The sequence below is a fragment of the Danio aesculapii genome, chromosome 21 (assembly GCF_903798145.1).
Source record: "Danio aesculapii chromosome 21, fDanAes4.1, whole genome shotgun sequence".
NCBI classification, from domain to species: Eukaryota; Metazoa; Chordata; class Actinopteri; order Cypriniformes; family Danionidae; genus Danio; species Danio aesculapii.
In genome coordinates this window covers 33,221,645-33,240,107 of record NC_079455.1, presented here as the reverse complement: position 1 = coordinate 33,240,107, position 18,463 = coordinate 33,221,645, and the positions used below count along the sequence as shown (strand labels likewise).

Genomic DNA, 18,463 nt, shown 5'->3' with positions numbered 1-18,463 from the left:
GCGACAGCATTACCTACTGTGCCACTGCGTTGCCATATCAATATTAATATTATATTAAAAAATGCTAGTGTTGCTATAGTAGCACATCTCATAAATTCAAGTTATTAATAAAGATGATTACTTTAGCCTTGAGATATGGTACTATGGCAACACTATTATACTTTTATATTTGATCAATATTAAGATAATTCTCTTTCACAGCATGTCTATATTTAAGGACATTTGCCATGACTGCATGTCTGTAACTGAAGACTGATAGTTTTCAGATATTTATATATGTACATTTAGAGGTTAATTAACCTGTCACCAATGCAGTCTGAGATAGCTACAATGCAACACAATGTAACTTGAATACATTTTTATTTATTTATTTTGTATTATTTTTATTATTTTATATTATTTTATACCCTCATCTGTAAGGGGTTAAGTTGTTGGGCAAGGGGTTGTCCTGTACAAAATAAAATCGTACACACATAAAAAGTAAAATAACAATAAAGGAGATTTGTCTGCTGATTTAGCCAACCGCTGAGAAGATTAGCAATTTCTGCACTTTTAATATCGTTCTCTGACCTTTTGTACACTGCGACTGTAAATGATTTTATAAAAATGTGCTTTCAGCAACTAAATGTTGTGTTTGATGTTGGGTTTGCATAATGCATGTGTGTATGATGGATATTAATGAGCAGTATTGTGCACGAGTGTGTGTTTGTTCATGTGTTGGTGTTCATATGTGTCTCTGAAAAGCTGTCCTTGTCCAGTCAACATGACTAATCTCTAGTTCGGTCTCACAGAAGGGAATGTTTACAAGTGGGATGAGAATATGCAGGATCACACACACACACGCACACAAACTCACACATGCACGCGCACACAGAGTAATGTCACTGAATATGCTTGTGTTTAGCTGAAAATCAAACAGCATGTAAATTGAGAGGGAGAAAATGTAAAGACAAATCATCAACAACCTGAAGAAGGTTTGAGTCAAAAGGTATCAAAGGCATGAATAAATAATAAATATATAATAAAAGAAAGAAATAATAATATAATTAGATTGTTATAAAATTAGATTTAAGAATTGATTTGAAATATACTGCTCAAAAATAATTAAACACTTGGAGTTACATTGCGTTGTTTAAGTGTTCCCTTTATGTTCTTGAGCAGTTTATATCGGTCTATTGTTAAAAAAATGCATTTTAAAGATTTAATTTTAAATAAGCTTTTTCTTTAGGAATTAAATGAATCATAAAGTTATTTAAAATGTATTAATGTAAAACAAATAATAAAAAAGATGCTTATTTATGCTTTATTAAGGTAAAAGTATAAAAGTAACATAAATAATAATCTCGTATTCATTTAAATTGTACATTTCATGAATTAGTTAAAGTGAAAAGGATTAAAGGTATAAAGGTAAAATACATAAATAATGAAGCTCTAAAAGTAAAATAAACAATATTAATAATTAACAAGTTCCAATAAATTATTAAATTAGTTTACAAAGTACAAAATAAGTTTTAAAATGTCTAATAAATTCATACATTTTGTAAATGTATTTATGAATGGATATATATTTTTTCTAATTTTCTACATTTAAAATGCCTTTTTCAATTAAAAAAAGATGATTTAGGTAAATAAAAGATATGATTCGATAAGAATTGATTGAAAATAATCAGTCCACTTTAAAATATATTTGACATTACTTTTTTGTAATTTAGAAAAAGATTCAGAGAAATGGAACATATTTTCATGGATGTAAAATAAATAAAAAAAATAATAATAAATACACTTCAAAATATATGTTTTACATTTAATTTTTTTGTAATTAAGAAAAAGATTCAAAGAAATGTAAAGCATTTTTATAAATATGTTTTGAACTTAAAAATGACATCACTAGATTGGAACACATTTCTTGCTTACAAGATTTATGTTCCTTTTAAAAATAATGATAAAAATGGCCTTCACTCCCTCATGAGATGTCTAATCGAGGTTAAGACCTGCCTGTCGTCAAATGTTTCAAATTTCAATGAGGAAAAAAACTGAGCTGGCCTGGTTTGGCGATCCTGCCACTCTGGAATTATTAGTTTTGGTGAGCTATCAACTTATCAAAAACCTGCTGTTAGAAACCTAGGGTTTCAGTTCGATAGTGATCGGAAATTTAACAAACAATTAAAGTCAGTTTTTAAATCCAGTTTTTTTCCATTTAAGACTTGTGGCAAAAGTTTTAATATTGGGAAGACTTGACTATTGTAACTCTTTATATGTGGGTATTAGTCAAAATGCCCTGAATAGATTGCAGTTAGTCCAAAATGTGGCTGTGAGACTTCTGACAGGGACTCGCAAGTATGAGCATATATCCCCAGCTCTTTCCTCTCTGGGCTGGCTGCCTGATAGGTCACAGATTGATTTTAAATGATTAACTTTTGTTTTTAAATCCTTAAATGATCTGGCACCACCTTACTTATCAGATCTCCTACATGTATATCATCCTGGTAGGTCACTAAGGTTTTCAGATCAGTTTATTCTTTCTGTACCACGGTCCAGGTGTAAGCGAAGTGGTGAACGGGCTTTTGCTGTTAACTCTGGAACAAGCTTCCACCCCACATTAGACACACTCCAACTCTATCTGTTTTAAAAAGCTTCTGAAACGGCGTCTTTGTTCTCTAGCATTTGAGCCTTTTTAATGTTGACGGGTTTGCCTTATGTTTTAATTGTTATGTATGTGATGTAGGACTTATTTCAATAAGCAGTGATTGTGTTCAGCACTTTGAGCAATGTTGTGTTGTAAACAAATTGCTATATAAACTAACTAACTAACTAACTACAATTCCTTGTTGCTCAGGCAATAAACAAATATTCAAAATGGAATAATTTCAGGGTTTGAGAATATTTCCAGGTTTTTTGTTTAAAACAGACATCTGATCGTTTCATGTCACAGTTTCTCCAGTACCAAACACACACATAATAGTATAGCACACTCCAAAAGCTATTTTGTTTGGAAGAACAAGTCTTTTCTTTAGTTATCTCCAACTGTTTCCTTTCATTCTCTCTGATATCCATCCTGATTTGACTCTGATGACCACCGCCGCATCCCTCTAACTCTCCTTCAAGTCTCTTTCTGTCTTTGCGTCTCTCACTTCATTTCCTTGTCTTTCCCACTTTGACCTTTAGCTCTGTCTCTCCATCCCGTGTTTCGCTTTAAATGACTAGTGAATAGATGTGTGGAGGACGGCGCCTCGCTTTTGCCGGTGGAATCCGAGGGCTTTGCTGGGACATATATTGCATTTTTACAGGGCTAACAGGGGGATAAATTCAGCTGTCCGTCACAATGAAGACAATTGATCTGTCAAGTGTGAGTAAAGGAAGACGCTCTCAATTAGAGGAAGGAACGTATGGCGTGAAATGAAGGAAAGACAGAAGAAAGGAGAGCTGTCCTGTGTGTGTGTGTGTCTCACTCTGTCTGTGGCTCCATCAATCACGCTTATCTGAAAAATCTGACCCAAAAAAAGACCAACTCATTCTTGCCAGACTACTCATACACACACGTGCACAGGCAAAACACACAGAAACTCATTCTCATATCACTCATGAACACACGCACCCACTTACAAATGAATAAATGGTTGAAAGAAACAAACATATATGCTTTTCAGTCCGAGTTTTTGTTAAATAATGAGTGGAACAGACTCAATCTAATCACAGTAGAATACTTTTAAGCTTGATGTCATGTATTGGAAGCTTTAGTGCAAGCCTCTTTCAATTCTTATGTCACTGTGGAAGATTTTAAATGTCCTTTGATGTCATAGAGGAAGCTTTTTAAGTTCCAATGTCACGGTGGAACATTTAGAGGTTCTTATAATGTCATATTGGAAACCTTTTAAGCTCTAAGAATAACATAATAGAACGTTTTCAAAACCTTGTCACATTATGTTCTTATGATGTCAAAGTGGAACCTTTTTAAATTTTAATGTCACATTTAAATGTTTTTGAGTTCTTATGATCAAATAATGGAACATTTTGTAATTCTAATGTCACAGTGGAATGTTTTAAGTTCTTATGTTGTCATTGTGGAACTTTTTAAAATTCTAAAGTCACAGTGGAACATTTATAAGTTCTATTGATGGAATAATGGAATGTTTATAGTGCTAATGTCATAAAGGAATGATTTAAGTTCCTACAATGTAGAAAATCCTGGGTTCCACACAATTCCTTTATGTTGTTTCAACAAAAATTGATTAAGTTAACTTAAATGTTGTTACAAATCAAAGTGAATTGAACAGTTGTCCCCCCCAAAAAATCTCAAGAATTGCGTTGTTTCAGCTTATTTTAAATAAGTAGTTTGAACAAGCTGCAAAAATTATTTTCTGAGTGTATGATGCTCTAGTGGAACTTTGTCAAATTCTAAAGTCACACTGGAATATTTTAAGATCTTACGATGTTATAGTGGAATCATTTCAAATTCTAATGTCACAGTAAAACATTTTTAAAATAATATGATTCAATAATAGAACCTTTTTAAAATTCTAATGAAACAGTGTAACATTTTTAGGTTCTTATGATTGAATAATAGAATATGATAAAATTTCAATGTCACAATAGAATGTTTTAAGTTCTTATGATGTCATAGTGTAACCTTTTTAAAATTCACAGTGAAACGTTTTTAAGTTCTTTTGATGTAACAATAGAATCTTTTTTTTAAAATTCCAATGTAACAGTGGAAAATTAAGTTCTTATTGGTGAATAATGGAATATTTAAAAAAAAAAATCAATTTAACTGGATCAATTTTAAGTTCTTATGACGGAATAATGGAACATTTTAAAATTCCAATGTCACAATGAAACATTTTAAGTTCTTATATTATCATAATGGAACTTTTTAAATTCTAAAGTCACAGTGGAACATTAAGTACTATTGATGGAACCTTTTAAAGTTCTAATGTCACAGAGGAACATTTTAAGATCTTATGATGTCATAGTAAAACCATTTTAAAATCTAATGTCACAGTGGAACATTTTTTGATTCTTATGATAGAATAATGAAACCTTTTAAAATTCTAATGTCACAGTGGAACATTTTAAAATTCTTACAATGTCATAGTGGAACTTTTTCCAAGTTCTTTTTAAGTTCTCATGAAGTTATAGTGGAACCTTTTAAAACTATAATGTCACAAATTATGATCCAGTAATAGAACCTTTTTACAATTCCAAATAAACAGTGTAAAATGTTAAAGTTCTATTAATGGAATAATGGAATGTTTTAAAATACCAATGTCACTGTGGAACATTTAAAAATTCTTACAATGTCACAGTGAAACTTTTTAAAATCCAGATGTCACAGTGGACATTTTTAATTTCTGTTAAAGGAATAATGGAACACTTTAAAATTCCAATGTCACTGTGGAATGTTTTAAGTTCTTATGATGTCATAGACAGACCTTTTAAAATACGAATGTCACAGTGGAACATTTCGAAGTTCTTTCAATGGCATAATGGAATCTTTTTTTATTATAATATAACAGTGGAATGTATTTGTGTTCTTATGATGTCATAGTGGAACCTTTATAAACTTCACCCTAACAGTGGAACATATTATGATGTCATAATGGAACGTTTTTAAAATCTTATGTAACAGTGAACTTCTTATGATGTCATAGTGCAACATTTTTAAGCTCTTTTAATTTCATAAAATAACTTTTGAGTTCTGTGAAGTTAAAGTGTAACCTTTTTAAGTTATTATGATGTCACAAGGGAACATTTGATGACCTGATGAACATTTTCTATTTCTATAAAATCAAAGTACAAGGCTTTTAGGGTTTTCTATTGCATACAGAACCATTTTTAAGTTCCTATATTGCCATAATGGAACGTTTTCAAGTTCTTATGATGTCATAATAAAGTTCTTATAAAATACACACTTATTTTCCCACTGACAATTTCAAAAGCACTTAATCGGAGATTTGTTTTTGTACTCCGTCCTACAAAAGCGGCCACAAAAAACTGTTATGTCTTTATGTGCATCAAAAACGGTAAAACTCGGAGAACAGTTTCTTGGCAGCACCTCCGTGAAGGGTAATCACGAAACAAAAGGAGTGACCTGCGCTTATGTAAGGCGTGTGGGGGCCGTCCCAAGATCCTCTGGGGCCCTGTATGACTGTCGGCTCTCATCGAGGTGCGTGATTATATGTGACACTTAAGAAGGGACATCCACCGGTAATGGAGACACTGATTCAGACTGACAGAACGGTGGGGGGAGAAATAGAAAAGGAAGAATGGAATAAAAAAAGAGAAGTGTAAATCTACCTCCCCTGCTCTCACTGTCAGCTGGCTTCACCTGGATTGGCCTGTTCATCTGTGCAATAGAGAGAGACGAGGAAACGACAGGACAGACAGAAAGAAGAGAGGGGGGAAAAAGAGAAAAGAGAAGACATTAGATTTGCAGCTGAGCGCAAAAACTTGTGAAATGATCACTTTTTTTTGCGCTTAGTGTCAGTAAAACTGCTTGTCGATGTTTTTTTTTTCTTTTTTTGCAGCAAGATTAAAGATTCTAGAACATTCTAGTAAAAATTGTTTACGTGATGAAGTTTAAATGCCCATACACACTGTAAAAAAATAAGGGGTTCCACACAATTGCTTTATGCTGTCCTAACCAGTGTTGGGGGTGACGTATAGTATTACAAGTAACGCAAGCAATGTAACAATATTACTTTTCTAAGTAATGAGTAAAATAACGCATTACTTTTTAATAAAAATGTGTTACTCGAGTTCCATTTTAGATTAATTAATTTGCTTTTAAAAATAGCTTGCTGAATTAAAATTAGTGTAATCATGTTGAATCGCACTCAATGGAGAATGAGCGGGAACAGACAGAAACCAAGATGGCACAGCCTTACATTTCTGTGATGGAAGTATTCTCATTATTCTGAACAGATGGAAGAAAAGGGGATTATAGTGTCAATGGACATTGATTTGACTGAACTAATAAGACAAAATTACAAAAGTAGCTAATGCATTCCTTTAAACTTTAATTGATCTGTGTTTACGGCATTCATTGCATCAGGAAGTTTTTCGAAGGTAACATTGTTCAATTTTTTATCAGTTTTTTTTTAAGAGAAATGAAGGTGTAGGTTATAAAGTGTGTCGTGAAATGCAGAGGTCTCTATTTTAAAAAAGAAGAATACCTGCAAGTTCTGAAAGAGATCAAGCCTCAGGCAGGTGTGAAAAAGTAACTCAAAAATAACGTAATGTATTACTTTCCATAAAATTAACACAACTAGTTACTTTTTTGGGGAGTAACTCAATATTGTAATGCATTACTTTCAAAAGTAACTTTCCCCAACACAATTACAAGTAGGTTAAACATAAAACAATTAAGTTCTCAAAAAACAATCCAAAACTGCTCATATTAAATAAGTTGTTTGAACAAGCAGCAAATGCCATTTTCTGGGTGTAAAACAACATTTTAAAGCAAAATTAGTGGACATAATTTTAATTAAAAAATGTATTGTTTCAAATTGAACAATTTTCTAAAAATAAAAGAATAAACATAAAAATAAAAAACAATCTATTTCTATTGAAAAATAATTTTATTTGATCATATTTACACAATATTTACATGCCCAAAGTTATCAAAAACTCTTCTAAAAAAAAAAAAAGCTTAAATATGTTCATTCCAAATGAATTATAAACTACGCTTAAAATATTTAATATGATAATGTTTGTATCAAAAGAAGTTAAAAATGATTGTTCTTTCAAAAACAGAATTTCTTTTAAAATCAAATTATACTAAACAATAATATTCTAGGGCTCAATGGTTAGCACTGTCACCTCACAGCAAGAACGTCGCTGATTCGAGTCTCGGCTGGGTCGGTTGGCATTTCTGTGTGGAGTTTGCATGTTCTCTCCGTGTTGTTGTGGGTTTCCTCCGGGTGCTTTAGTTTCCCCCACAGTCCAAAGACATGCGCTACAGGTGAATTGAATAAACTAGAATGTTCGTAGTGTATGAGTGTGAACGTGAGAGTGCATAGGTGTTTCCCAGTACTGGATTGCAGCTGGAAGGGCATACGCTGTGTAAAACACATGCTGGATAAGTTGGCGGTTCATTCCATTGTGGCAACCCCTGATAAATAAACTAAGCCGAGAGAAATGAATGAATGAATGAATAAAAATATAAAAAATAATAATTTTCTATAATAAAATTCTAAAATAAATGATTTTATTGGATCATATTTACACGCCATAGTTATCACAGTTATCAAAACTTCTTCTAAAATAAAAAAGATACTAAGCTTAAATACGTTAATTCAAAAACTGCATTTAAAATATTTAATATGATAATGTTTGTACAAATCCAAAGTAATTAAAAATTATTTTCAAAATGTTTTTTTTTAAATTTCTTTTAAAAACCTAAAATAATAAACTAAAGAAGAATACTGTACGCATTCCTTTATCATAATAAAATAATCAATTTTATATTGGTATTTTAAAACATATTATATACCACAATATCTACCCAAGCATTGCTTGTGTTGGGAAATAGGAATTTATTTTTTATTTGCTTTTACTTTTATTAAATATATGTATTGCCTAGAGATAGATTAAGCAAACCTCTTCACTAAGTGTGATAGGCTAATTAAGCATGTTTGCACAAGGAGATGCAGCTGACAGCAAAAATCACCTTCACTTCTTGTTTAAGGCTACCTGTGGAGCAGGGAAGTTAAATGCATCTAAAGTCTCCAAGAGCTAAATGTCCGCAAGGTTTACTATAGACAGAAATTATATTGGGGTCAATCAGGCCTCAAAACATATGCATTTAACTGTTCAGTTTTAGTATGCAGAGAAGAGTTGCAGAAAGAGGAAGTATGTTTGGGTGTAACCGCCAAGTGATTGACAAGTGACGAATTCTACCAAAACTCCACCTTTTAATATCAGCTGTGTATAATTACTGGAGTCAGGGAAATGTAGAATTACTGCGAACCTTCCAAATGTAATACTTGCATTGCATTGGTGTAACCCAGAGCTCTGTTATCGAATTATTCATTTGTATCTATTAAATTACTAATATTTTTGGCGTTGAAGAAAATACTCTCCTGACCTTTTTAGTGAACACACATAGAATTGGCTACACGTTCCAACACTAATTCAGTTTAAATAACATAGTGAAAAGAAAGTGACATTAATTGAGTTATGTGGACTTAATATTCATAAATGATTGCTCTTTCATGCTTGACAATATCACACAAATACAACAGATCCACCCTGGCATATGAAACAGGCACAGATTATTATTTTTTCATACTATTTATAGAAAATAACAAAGAATAGAAGGTCATAAATTTAAATTACCACCATAACCGGTGAGCGACAGCTATTTCACTATGCAATATTCCACACACACACAAATATCTCAACACATTATTTAGCTGGAGAGATGGTGCAATGCAATTCATTATCACTTAAAAATATTCTTTGTCTGGTAGAGTAATGCATTTTGCAAAACAATCACCGTATTCCAAATGGAAAAGGCAAGCGTTTGTCAGAACGACGGCGCAATCCAGAGGCAAATATTCAAAGAAACACAAGTCTGAGCAACACTCAACACGGTATACATCTCATTTATACAAGCACATTTGCATCCATCTGTGTTTATGCGTATGAATGGAAATGTGTGCGACTGTGTGTGTGTGTGTGTGAGGTCTCGCTAAAAGACATTCACAATCATAAAGTGTTTCGTTCTGCTTCCTTCACTCGTGGCAGATTCCCGACTGACTCCGGCTCAATAATACATGTAAGCTATGGAACGGTCTGCGGCAATCAATTTTTAATAATGCCAATTGTCACGGTGCCAGCAGGAAGGAGAAGAGAGGAACGGGACCGTACCATTCAGCTAGACATACAGACAGACAGGGCATTGGCCTAAAAAAAAAAATACACACACACAAACTCCATTTCTCTATCGATCGTCCACAGCAGGTCCCTTCGCTGACAATTATCTGCCATGTAGATTTTACAAGCAACTCTTCGCGTAACACTGTTTCTGACTGTACAAATAGAAAAAGTCCTTGATAATGAAGACTCTTCAACTATAAAAGAAAGAAGCTGAATAGTGCTGTACAGTACAGGTCAGTTTAATCAAATGCTTAACTAAAATATTCTTTAGCTCCTGTTAAATTGTGTGTGTGAGGTTTTATTCACATGAAATCTTTTTAATGGCAAGATGTGTAGGTTATTTTATTTACAGTTTAATTGCATCATTATTATTTCTGCTACTTTTACTTAATTATTACTTTGTTTTTTATAAATATGGACGTGACCGTTTATTTTTAATTAAAGAGTAGAGATGAAAATAACATGATCTGCCTTTTCAATAAATCAAATAAAAAGAAAGCTTGATCAAATGTGGTTAATGTCTTTTTTAGCTGAAGTTTACAATAATAATAAAAAACTAACAGGAACATAATTGACTGTTTGATCGCATCTTTTAAAGTCGTTTTGGGTGAAGGAATCTGATTAAATTAATAATGAATAAATTAATAAGTAAATAAATAAATTAATATGTTTTATTAAATGTCAACATATGGCAATGATAAGCAGAAATAATGCAAAATAAATGTAAAATACAAACAAAATCTCTATTTTATAAACTGATTTTCTCATTTCTAACAATACATTTTGTGAATGTGCAGATTTTTCCGTCTTTACACTAGTCTCCTGAATTATATGAATAGATTTAGAATTTTTGCTTAATATTTGTGTGAAACTGATGCATGCTTTTTTCCAATTTACTGAAAAAAAATTATTACTGCAAAATTGTTGCAAATAATTTATATATGTTAAATGTGAACAAACAAATCACATTTAGTAAAGTTCAACTTAATTTGCTTGTTTAAATTCAGCCCAAATAAATTGTTTACAACCACTTAACTTAAAAAATTGAGTACTGTATAGCAGTCCCACAACATTATGACACTCAATGACACTGGAATACCCTGTCAGAAAACTCTAGTGGCTGGGAAGGACCTTTTTACAGTGTCTGCTATAATGTTAATGTTGTTTTTGGTGTGTTTATATAGATGAATATGGCCACTGTGTAAATGCGCAGTATAGTTACAATCTTATTGCCATGTTAGATCGTTCTGATAACATAATATATGCCTTCAGTGATTTCCTGAAAATAAATACCAAAAAAATTACACAACTGGAATAACTACAGCAGTCGTGATCGTCTGATCTCACAAGAAGCAAGAGATCGCGATGACATATGATGACGTGTGCAGATGTTCTAGTGCTGTCCCATTTCTTATGGGTAAATTTTGAAGCCCTTTCCCTTCACACTGTTTTTAAGGGTCAAGGGGAAGGGGAAGGGGTACAAAAATAGAATTGGGATTGGGTCAAAGTCCCTATCAACATCCTGTACATAATAGTCTCTGGTGCTCCTTCCTTTAATAGCAAATGGCTGGTGAGTCCCGTGTTGCAGCGTAGGTTATTGTATCAAAAATCAGAAAAACGACAGGAGCAAACACAGCACTAGGTTGGCTATACTGTGGTATTACAGTGGCCATTATTTCCTGCAGCTGAATCTCCAGCTGTCAGTGATCGTCATCTTCAAGTCATGATCCTTCCCGTGATCCCCTGTGCCTCCGCTAGTGTCTGAAGTGAAAACGCGTTCCTTTTACCAGATCTGGCACTACATATTTGGTGATGTACTGTATCAATGTTCAGGCAAACAATCCTAACCCAAAACAATTCTTTTATTCGACTCTGAATCAACTGTTTCGTTAAAGAATCAATAGTTTTAAAGACGTCGCAGTTTCAGATTTAAACCTCAGCTGGATGTTTTCATTCCCTTAGTGCTGTGCTACACACTGCAAGGAAGGTCATTTTCAAAAACCCATAATAGGGGCTCTTTAAGAAAAAAGTCTGAAATGGTTGAATTCAAAACATAAAAAAACGTATTCTTATACTTCAAAACATGTAAAAACCTTATAATTATACGTCAAAATGTAAAAAAAAACCCTTATAAATACTTATAAAACATAAATATACATCAACAAATAAACCTGAATAAATGAGAGCTGCAAAGAACATCTGAAGGTGTATAAAGGTATTAAAAAGGCGTATAAAAGTCACATGTTCATCTCTGCGCTCGTCCTTGCTTATGCATAATTACAATAAACTAATAATAAAGAAAAAAAAAGCTCTGCAATGCCAATAAACGACCAATTATGTTTATTAAAGTCATCCTCCATCCGCATATTTAAGTGGACTCGCAGTGACTCATTACAGAGAGAGAGAAAAACAAATCCCCACAGTGCACCTGGTCAGCACACCTGTGGAGTCTGGATTTAGTCCAGGACTTTCACACTTCATAAAGTTCAGACCTGATCACTCACTCCGCGTTTTTCTCCATCCCCAGAATCCTCCTCCTCCTCCTCTTTTATTGGCAGTAAAGCCCGGCTAATGTTTTTAATGTGTTTTGATGCATTATTTATTTTACCATGGCTGCTGATAGTGAGGGCGGAGGGAATAGTGAAAACAGAGAGAGAGAGAGAGAGAGAGAGAAGAGAGAGAGAGAGAGAGAGAGAGAGAGAGAGAGAGAGAGAGAGAGAGAGAGAGAGAGAGAGAGAGAGAGAGAGAGAGAGAGAGAGAGAGATTTTGACATAGATCGGGGAGCAGAGCAAGGTCACAGCCACACACGCACACACACACACACGCACACACACACACACGTGCACAATCTTGGCCTCCCAGCAGGCTTCTACTCACATACATTTTAATGTTTTCCTCCCAATGGCACAAATGGACTCTGCTATGTGTTCTAATTGTGTTCCCCCAACCAGAATCTCTCTCTCTCTCTCTCACACACACACGCACACACACACGCGCACACACGCATGCACACACACACGTACAGACCATTTAAATGAGGTGATGTTATTGGCCCATGAACATTTTCTGCCTGTTGTCAAACTACTTCATAACTGTACACTGTAAAACCCAACAGACAACTTTATTAAATAAAATAAGCGTAGTCAACCCAAAATTGACTGAAAGTTAATTCTACTCATTTGAAAAGAGTTTTGAACTCAGTGTTGAAGGAAATGAGTTATTAGGTACCTCATTACTTCAACTTACAGTACTTCACAGTACTCATAATGGTTTGTAGCAATCGGTTTCCTCAAACGGTTTGAATTACCTTAACTTATTGGATTTTACAGTACTCAAATTGCTTCATTTACTCAAATGGATTAAGTTCACAGTCCTCATTAGGATTAGATTTTGAATTTATATGTTTTTTTTGCAATCGGTTTCCTCAAATGGTTTGAGTTACCTTAACTTTTTGGATTTTACAGTGTAACAAGAGGCCATTCAATCATAACTTAATGTTAAAACAGCTATCATAATGTTATTTATCAATATGTGGACATTTTGGGATTCTCTGAAGCTATGGAAATGAAAAATGCGAAACAGAAATCACGTTAGCACCATTGTTATTGTTTACATCCCTCAAAATGGTCTATAACCACACACAAGACATGGATAAAATAGACTGCCATTCCCTGGGTGAATCATGTTGTGCGTTCACAAAATGATGCTTATTATAATGTTTTAAATATATTTTATATTATATATTCATATTATATATTTATATATTTTATGTTTTAGATAATAATAAACTAATATAAGAAAAATGTCAAATTTCAATTGATATAATGATGTTTGCATGTGGTTGTGATTATTCAAATTATCTTAAAAAAAGTATAGAAAAAAGAATTAAATTAACTATTTTTTAACATTATTATTAAATTATAACTAATGTGAAGATTTTATGTGCTTATAGTCATCAAAATACTTTTAAAAGTTAAGAAAAAAAACTTCTAACTGAATTATAAAGATTTTATATTTTTTCCTATTGCAATATCATTTTATAGGAGCTTACAGTTAATGTAAAAAGAAAATCATTATTATATTATGTACATTTTGTTTTAAAACTGATCTTAATTGATTTAAAACTGATCATAATTCAAAAACATACCGAGCTAAAATAACACTAATAAACAAACTAAAAAACATATTGTACTTTTAAAATACATATTAATTAGCAATTAATCTGGTTATATGTAATAATTAGTATTTATTTTTAAGAACATTTAGCTATACAAACAGTGGATTGTTTTTTTCTAAATTATAATTATTCTAGATCATATTATGGTTCATTTAATAAAGGTTTTCTAAAGTCAATTTGGATGAAAATATCTGATAAATTAATAAATATGTTTTTATTTTAAGTCTAGTCTACATTTGGCAAAAAATAAGCAGAAGTAATGCAAAATAAATGTAAAATACATAAAGAATATTTTACATTTTTTAAAAACCGTGATTTTCTCAATTTTCACATTAAATTTTATTAATACAATTCAGAATTGTCAATTTTGAAACATCAATTTTAAATTCATAGCTTAATATTTTTGTGAAACTGTTATGCAGTTTTGCATATGAAAACTTATAAATGCTTACAGTTGAAGTCAGAATTATTAGCCCCCCTGTTTTTTTTTTCCCCCAATTTCTGTTTAACGGAGAGAAGATTTTTTCAACATTTCTAAACATGATCGTTTTAATAAGTCATTTCTATTAACTGATTTTTTTTATCTTTGCCATGATGACAGTAAATAATATTTGACTAGATATTTTTCAAGACACTTCTATACAGCTTAAAGTGACATTTAAAGGCTTAACTAGGTTAATCAGGCAAATTAACTAGGCAGGTTAGGGTAATTAGGCAAGTTATTGTATAACTGTGGTTTGTTTTGTAGACTATGGAAAAAAAATAGCTTAAAGGGGCTAATAATATTGACCTTAAAATGTTTTATAAAAAATTAAAAACTGCTTTCATTCTAGCCGAAATAAAACAAATAAGACTTTATTCAGAAGAAAAAATATTATCAGACATACTGTGAAAATCTTGCTCTTTTAAACATTTGGGAAATATTAAAAAAAGAAAAAAAAATTCAAAGGGGGGCTAATAATTCTGACTTCAACTGTATATACTTATAAATACTTATATACTTATAAAAACAGGAATATATATAAAAATAAAAATAATAAAAATAATAATAATAAATATCCTGTTCGGAGCAACCCAATATACACTTTGTAATAAAACTGATCTTAAGAAAAAAGCTCTAAAATGTATGAATCAAAACATATTCCACTAAAATTGTACATTTTAAATACATATTAATTAGTAATTAATCTGATTATATTTACTAATTAGTATTTATTTTCAAGAACATTTAGCTATACAAACAGTGGAGAGTTTTTTTTCTAAATTATAATTATTTTAGATCATATTATAATTCATTTAACTTTCTAAGATTTTCTAAAGTCAGTTTGGATGAAAATTTCTGGTAAATTAATAAATATGTTTTTTATGTTAAATCTGATCTACATTTAGCAATAATAAGCAGAAATAATGCAAAATAAGTGTAAAATGCATTAAAAAAAATGTAAAAAAAATTTTAAAACATGAATTTCTTATTTCCTACATAACATTTTATTAATACAATTCACAACTGTAAATTTTGAAACATCAATTTTAAATTTATAGCTTAATATTTTTGTGAAACTGCATTTTTGCAAATATAAACTTATAATACTTCTATACTTATAAAAACAGGAATATACATAAAAAAATTATAATAATAAGTGGTATTAATAATAATAATAATAATAATAATAATAATATTAATAATAATAATAATAATAAATATTATTATACTCAATAGCTTAATTTTAATATATACTTTTTGGAATTTCCATACAGTCATCAAAAGTACACAGTCTTTTTAAAAATGTAACAACTAAATAATTAAAAATACTAACAAACTAAAATAAAACAATAATAATAATAATAATAATTACTATAATTAAAATTAGATATTAAAATTCAGAGAGCGTTTCTCACACACTCAGCCTTGTATCTCGACAGAAGGACATGCAAAAAAAAAAAAAAACACACACACTCAGATTCCCCTGGTGACGCTGACAGATACATGTTGAATGAGATCTTGCGCGCACATTAAACCACATGTCATAAAACTGAGCTGAATGAAACATAATGTGGTATTTGAAGACATTTGTCATTGTGCTGCGCCACAGGCCTTCCACATTACTTCCAAACTGTGCTTCCAGAGACCCCTGGAGGAACTTTCACCCGCCACAGCAAGATGGCAGCATTGAGCAGCACAAAAAAAAAAATAAATAAAAACGAAATAACCCAGCCTCCCTGAGCTCCACATCACACATTCACAGAAGCCAAACCTTTTACACAAAGGAACAGAAGAGTAGTAGAAGCAGAAATAGCCTCCTGTACGTTTACACAAATACAAGCGCACAAAATACGCACAGCATCCCCTCAAAACACCACCAAATGACCCGTCTTTATCAAAATATTAGCACAGAGAACACTTTTAGCTGTTGTTCTCTCTCAGTCCTTCTGTCTCCATCTGTACTGTATTTCTGCCACTGAGCCTCAGCATGGCACGGCCTTATGGTGATGTAACTCACATACAGTACACACACACACACACACACTGGGCTAAATGGCCACAGAAACATACGTGTGTGTGTGTTGTCATGTCTGCGCTGAGGGAGTGTCCTTCACCATGGGGCTGTTTTCTCCCCCTCCTGTTAGCCAATTTTTAACGCACTCCAGAAAGCCATAATGAGCTGTTATATACACTGCCTGCATGTTTAATTCAGTGTAATATCACTGCTTCTGATGCTCAAATGGTCATAATGCAATATCAACACTCTCTCTGCATGATTCGGAATGGTTTTAGATTTGAATGTGTTTTGTTAGAGAACTTCAATGATGCACTATAAGAATATACATCAGAGATGCTCAAAGTAGGGCCAGGGGGCCAAAGTTGGTCCATTGCAACCTTTGATTTGGCCCACCGCCCTATCTGAGAAGAGAGTGAGAATGATGGAGAGGGTTAGGGCTAATGCTTTTAACAGAGATCATCATTTCTAATTGACTATACAAGACATAACTAGTGTAACTCCATTATAAATTAAATTGTTTTTGTTTTTACAGTAATAAGTTCATTATAAAATGTAAAAAAATATGCTGTATTAGTTAATACAAAGCATAGTCTACAAGTTATTTTAAGATATTATTAAACAATTTTTAAAAATTACCCTAATTTAAAAGAAAAAGTTTTGGTACCCCTGATATACATGTATGCAGGGCCTAAATTGGACTGAAAATTAAAATTTGATGTTAGTTTATTAGAGCTCAGGCTATTTGATGTATGACATATGTGGCTTTTGTCTTCAATAAAACATTAAAGTCCGCATGAAATCAAAACTTACAATGTTTATTTTGCTATCTCGCAGTGTTGTATAATATAAGTTATATAATTAATCTGTGCAAGTTCATCCACTGAAAAAAAGGTTGTTTTTTAATTAAAGTCTGACTATTTGCTTCTGCGTTTGGACTGGCTGTCCTTCTGTTGACGTCAACCTCAGGGTTTCCATTGCAACTGTACATCAATATTCTTAACCACACCCCTCTTACTGTTAGTTTTGCTATGAATGATGCGTAAAAACAAAGCTCCGCCCCCTACTCAATATTCCACTTCAGTTTGAAGTACATTAACACATAACAATAAAATAAAAGCAACTCAGCAAATTCCAGTTCATTCAGACTTTAATAGAGATTTTTTTTTGCTAAAGAGTGGGTCTTTGGGGATTTATGAAAAGGAAGTCTCGCTGTCACTACTAACCAAATGACTACTAACAATTTTAAGAGTCAATAATACATATACAGGCAAAACAAAACTATTATAACCGGCCTGTGCAATTAATTTTCTTTTCAGCTTAGTCCCTTTATTAATCTGGGGTCATCACAGTGGAATGAACCACCAACTTATCCAGCATACAGTATGTTTTACGCAGCGGATACCCTTCCAGCTGCAACCCATCACTGGGAAACATCCACACACACTTGTCCACACACATACACTATGGACAATTTAGCTCACCCAATTCACCTTTACCACATGTTTTTGGACTTGTGGGGGAAACTGGAGCACCTAGAGGAAACCCACGAAACTGAACATTATTTACAGAATTATTACAATGTTGTCGTAATATGTAATGTGAACTGTATTTACCGTAGAATGGTTATGCAGTATCTTACTGTATTTTTAAGTTGCAAAGTTGTGAAAATGACTCCATATTTTACAGTAGACATATAATACTGTAAATATATATACAGATCAAGATAAATGGTGCTGTAAATGTAAAAACAATGTTATTTTCTGTAATTGATTTACAGTAAGTTACTGTAGATTTTACAGGAAATTAAAACCTGTGTATCTAAAAAACCTTTTGTAAATATTCCAGTCTGGAGTGTTGATTCATTTGAACAAATAATATAAATGACTATAAATCATTTACATCCACT

General features: G+C 32.1%; 1 protein-coding gene across 10 annotated transcripts in view; it reads right to left on the bottom strand.

The window, feature by feature from the left end:
* The window catches only part of celf4 (CUGBP, Elav-like family member 4), a 195,527-nt gene that overhangs the window by 35,125 nt on the left and 141,939 nt on the right, over positions 1 to 18,463 (bottom strand). For all 10 annotated transcript variants that reach the window (XM_056446136.1, XM_056446137.1, XM_056446140.1 and 7 more), the window contains exon 3: positions 6,295 to 6,343. In XM_056446136.1, the coding sequence (XP_056302111.1) occupies positions 6,295 to 6,343 (49 nt within the window). The remainder of the gene's footprint in view (positions 1 to 6,294; positions 6,344 to 18,463) is intronic.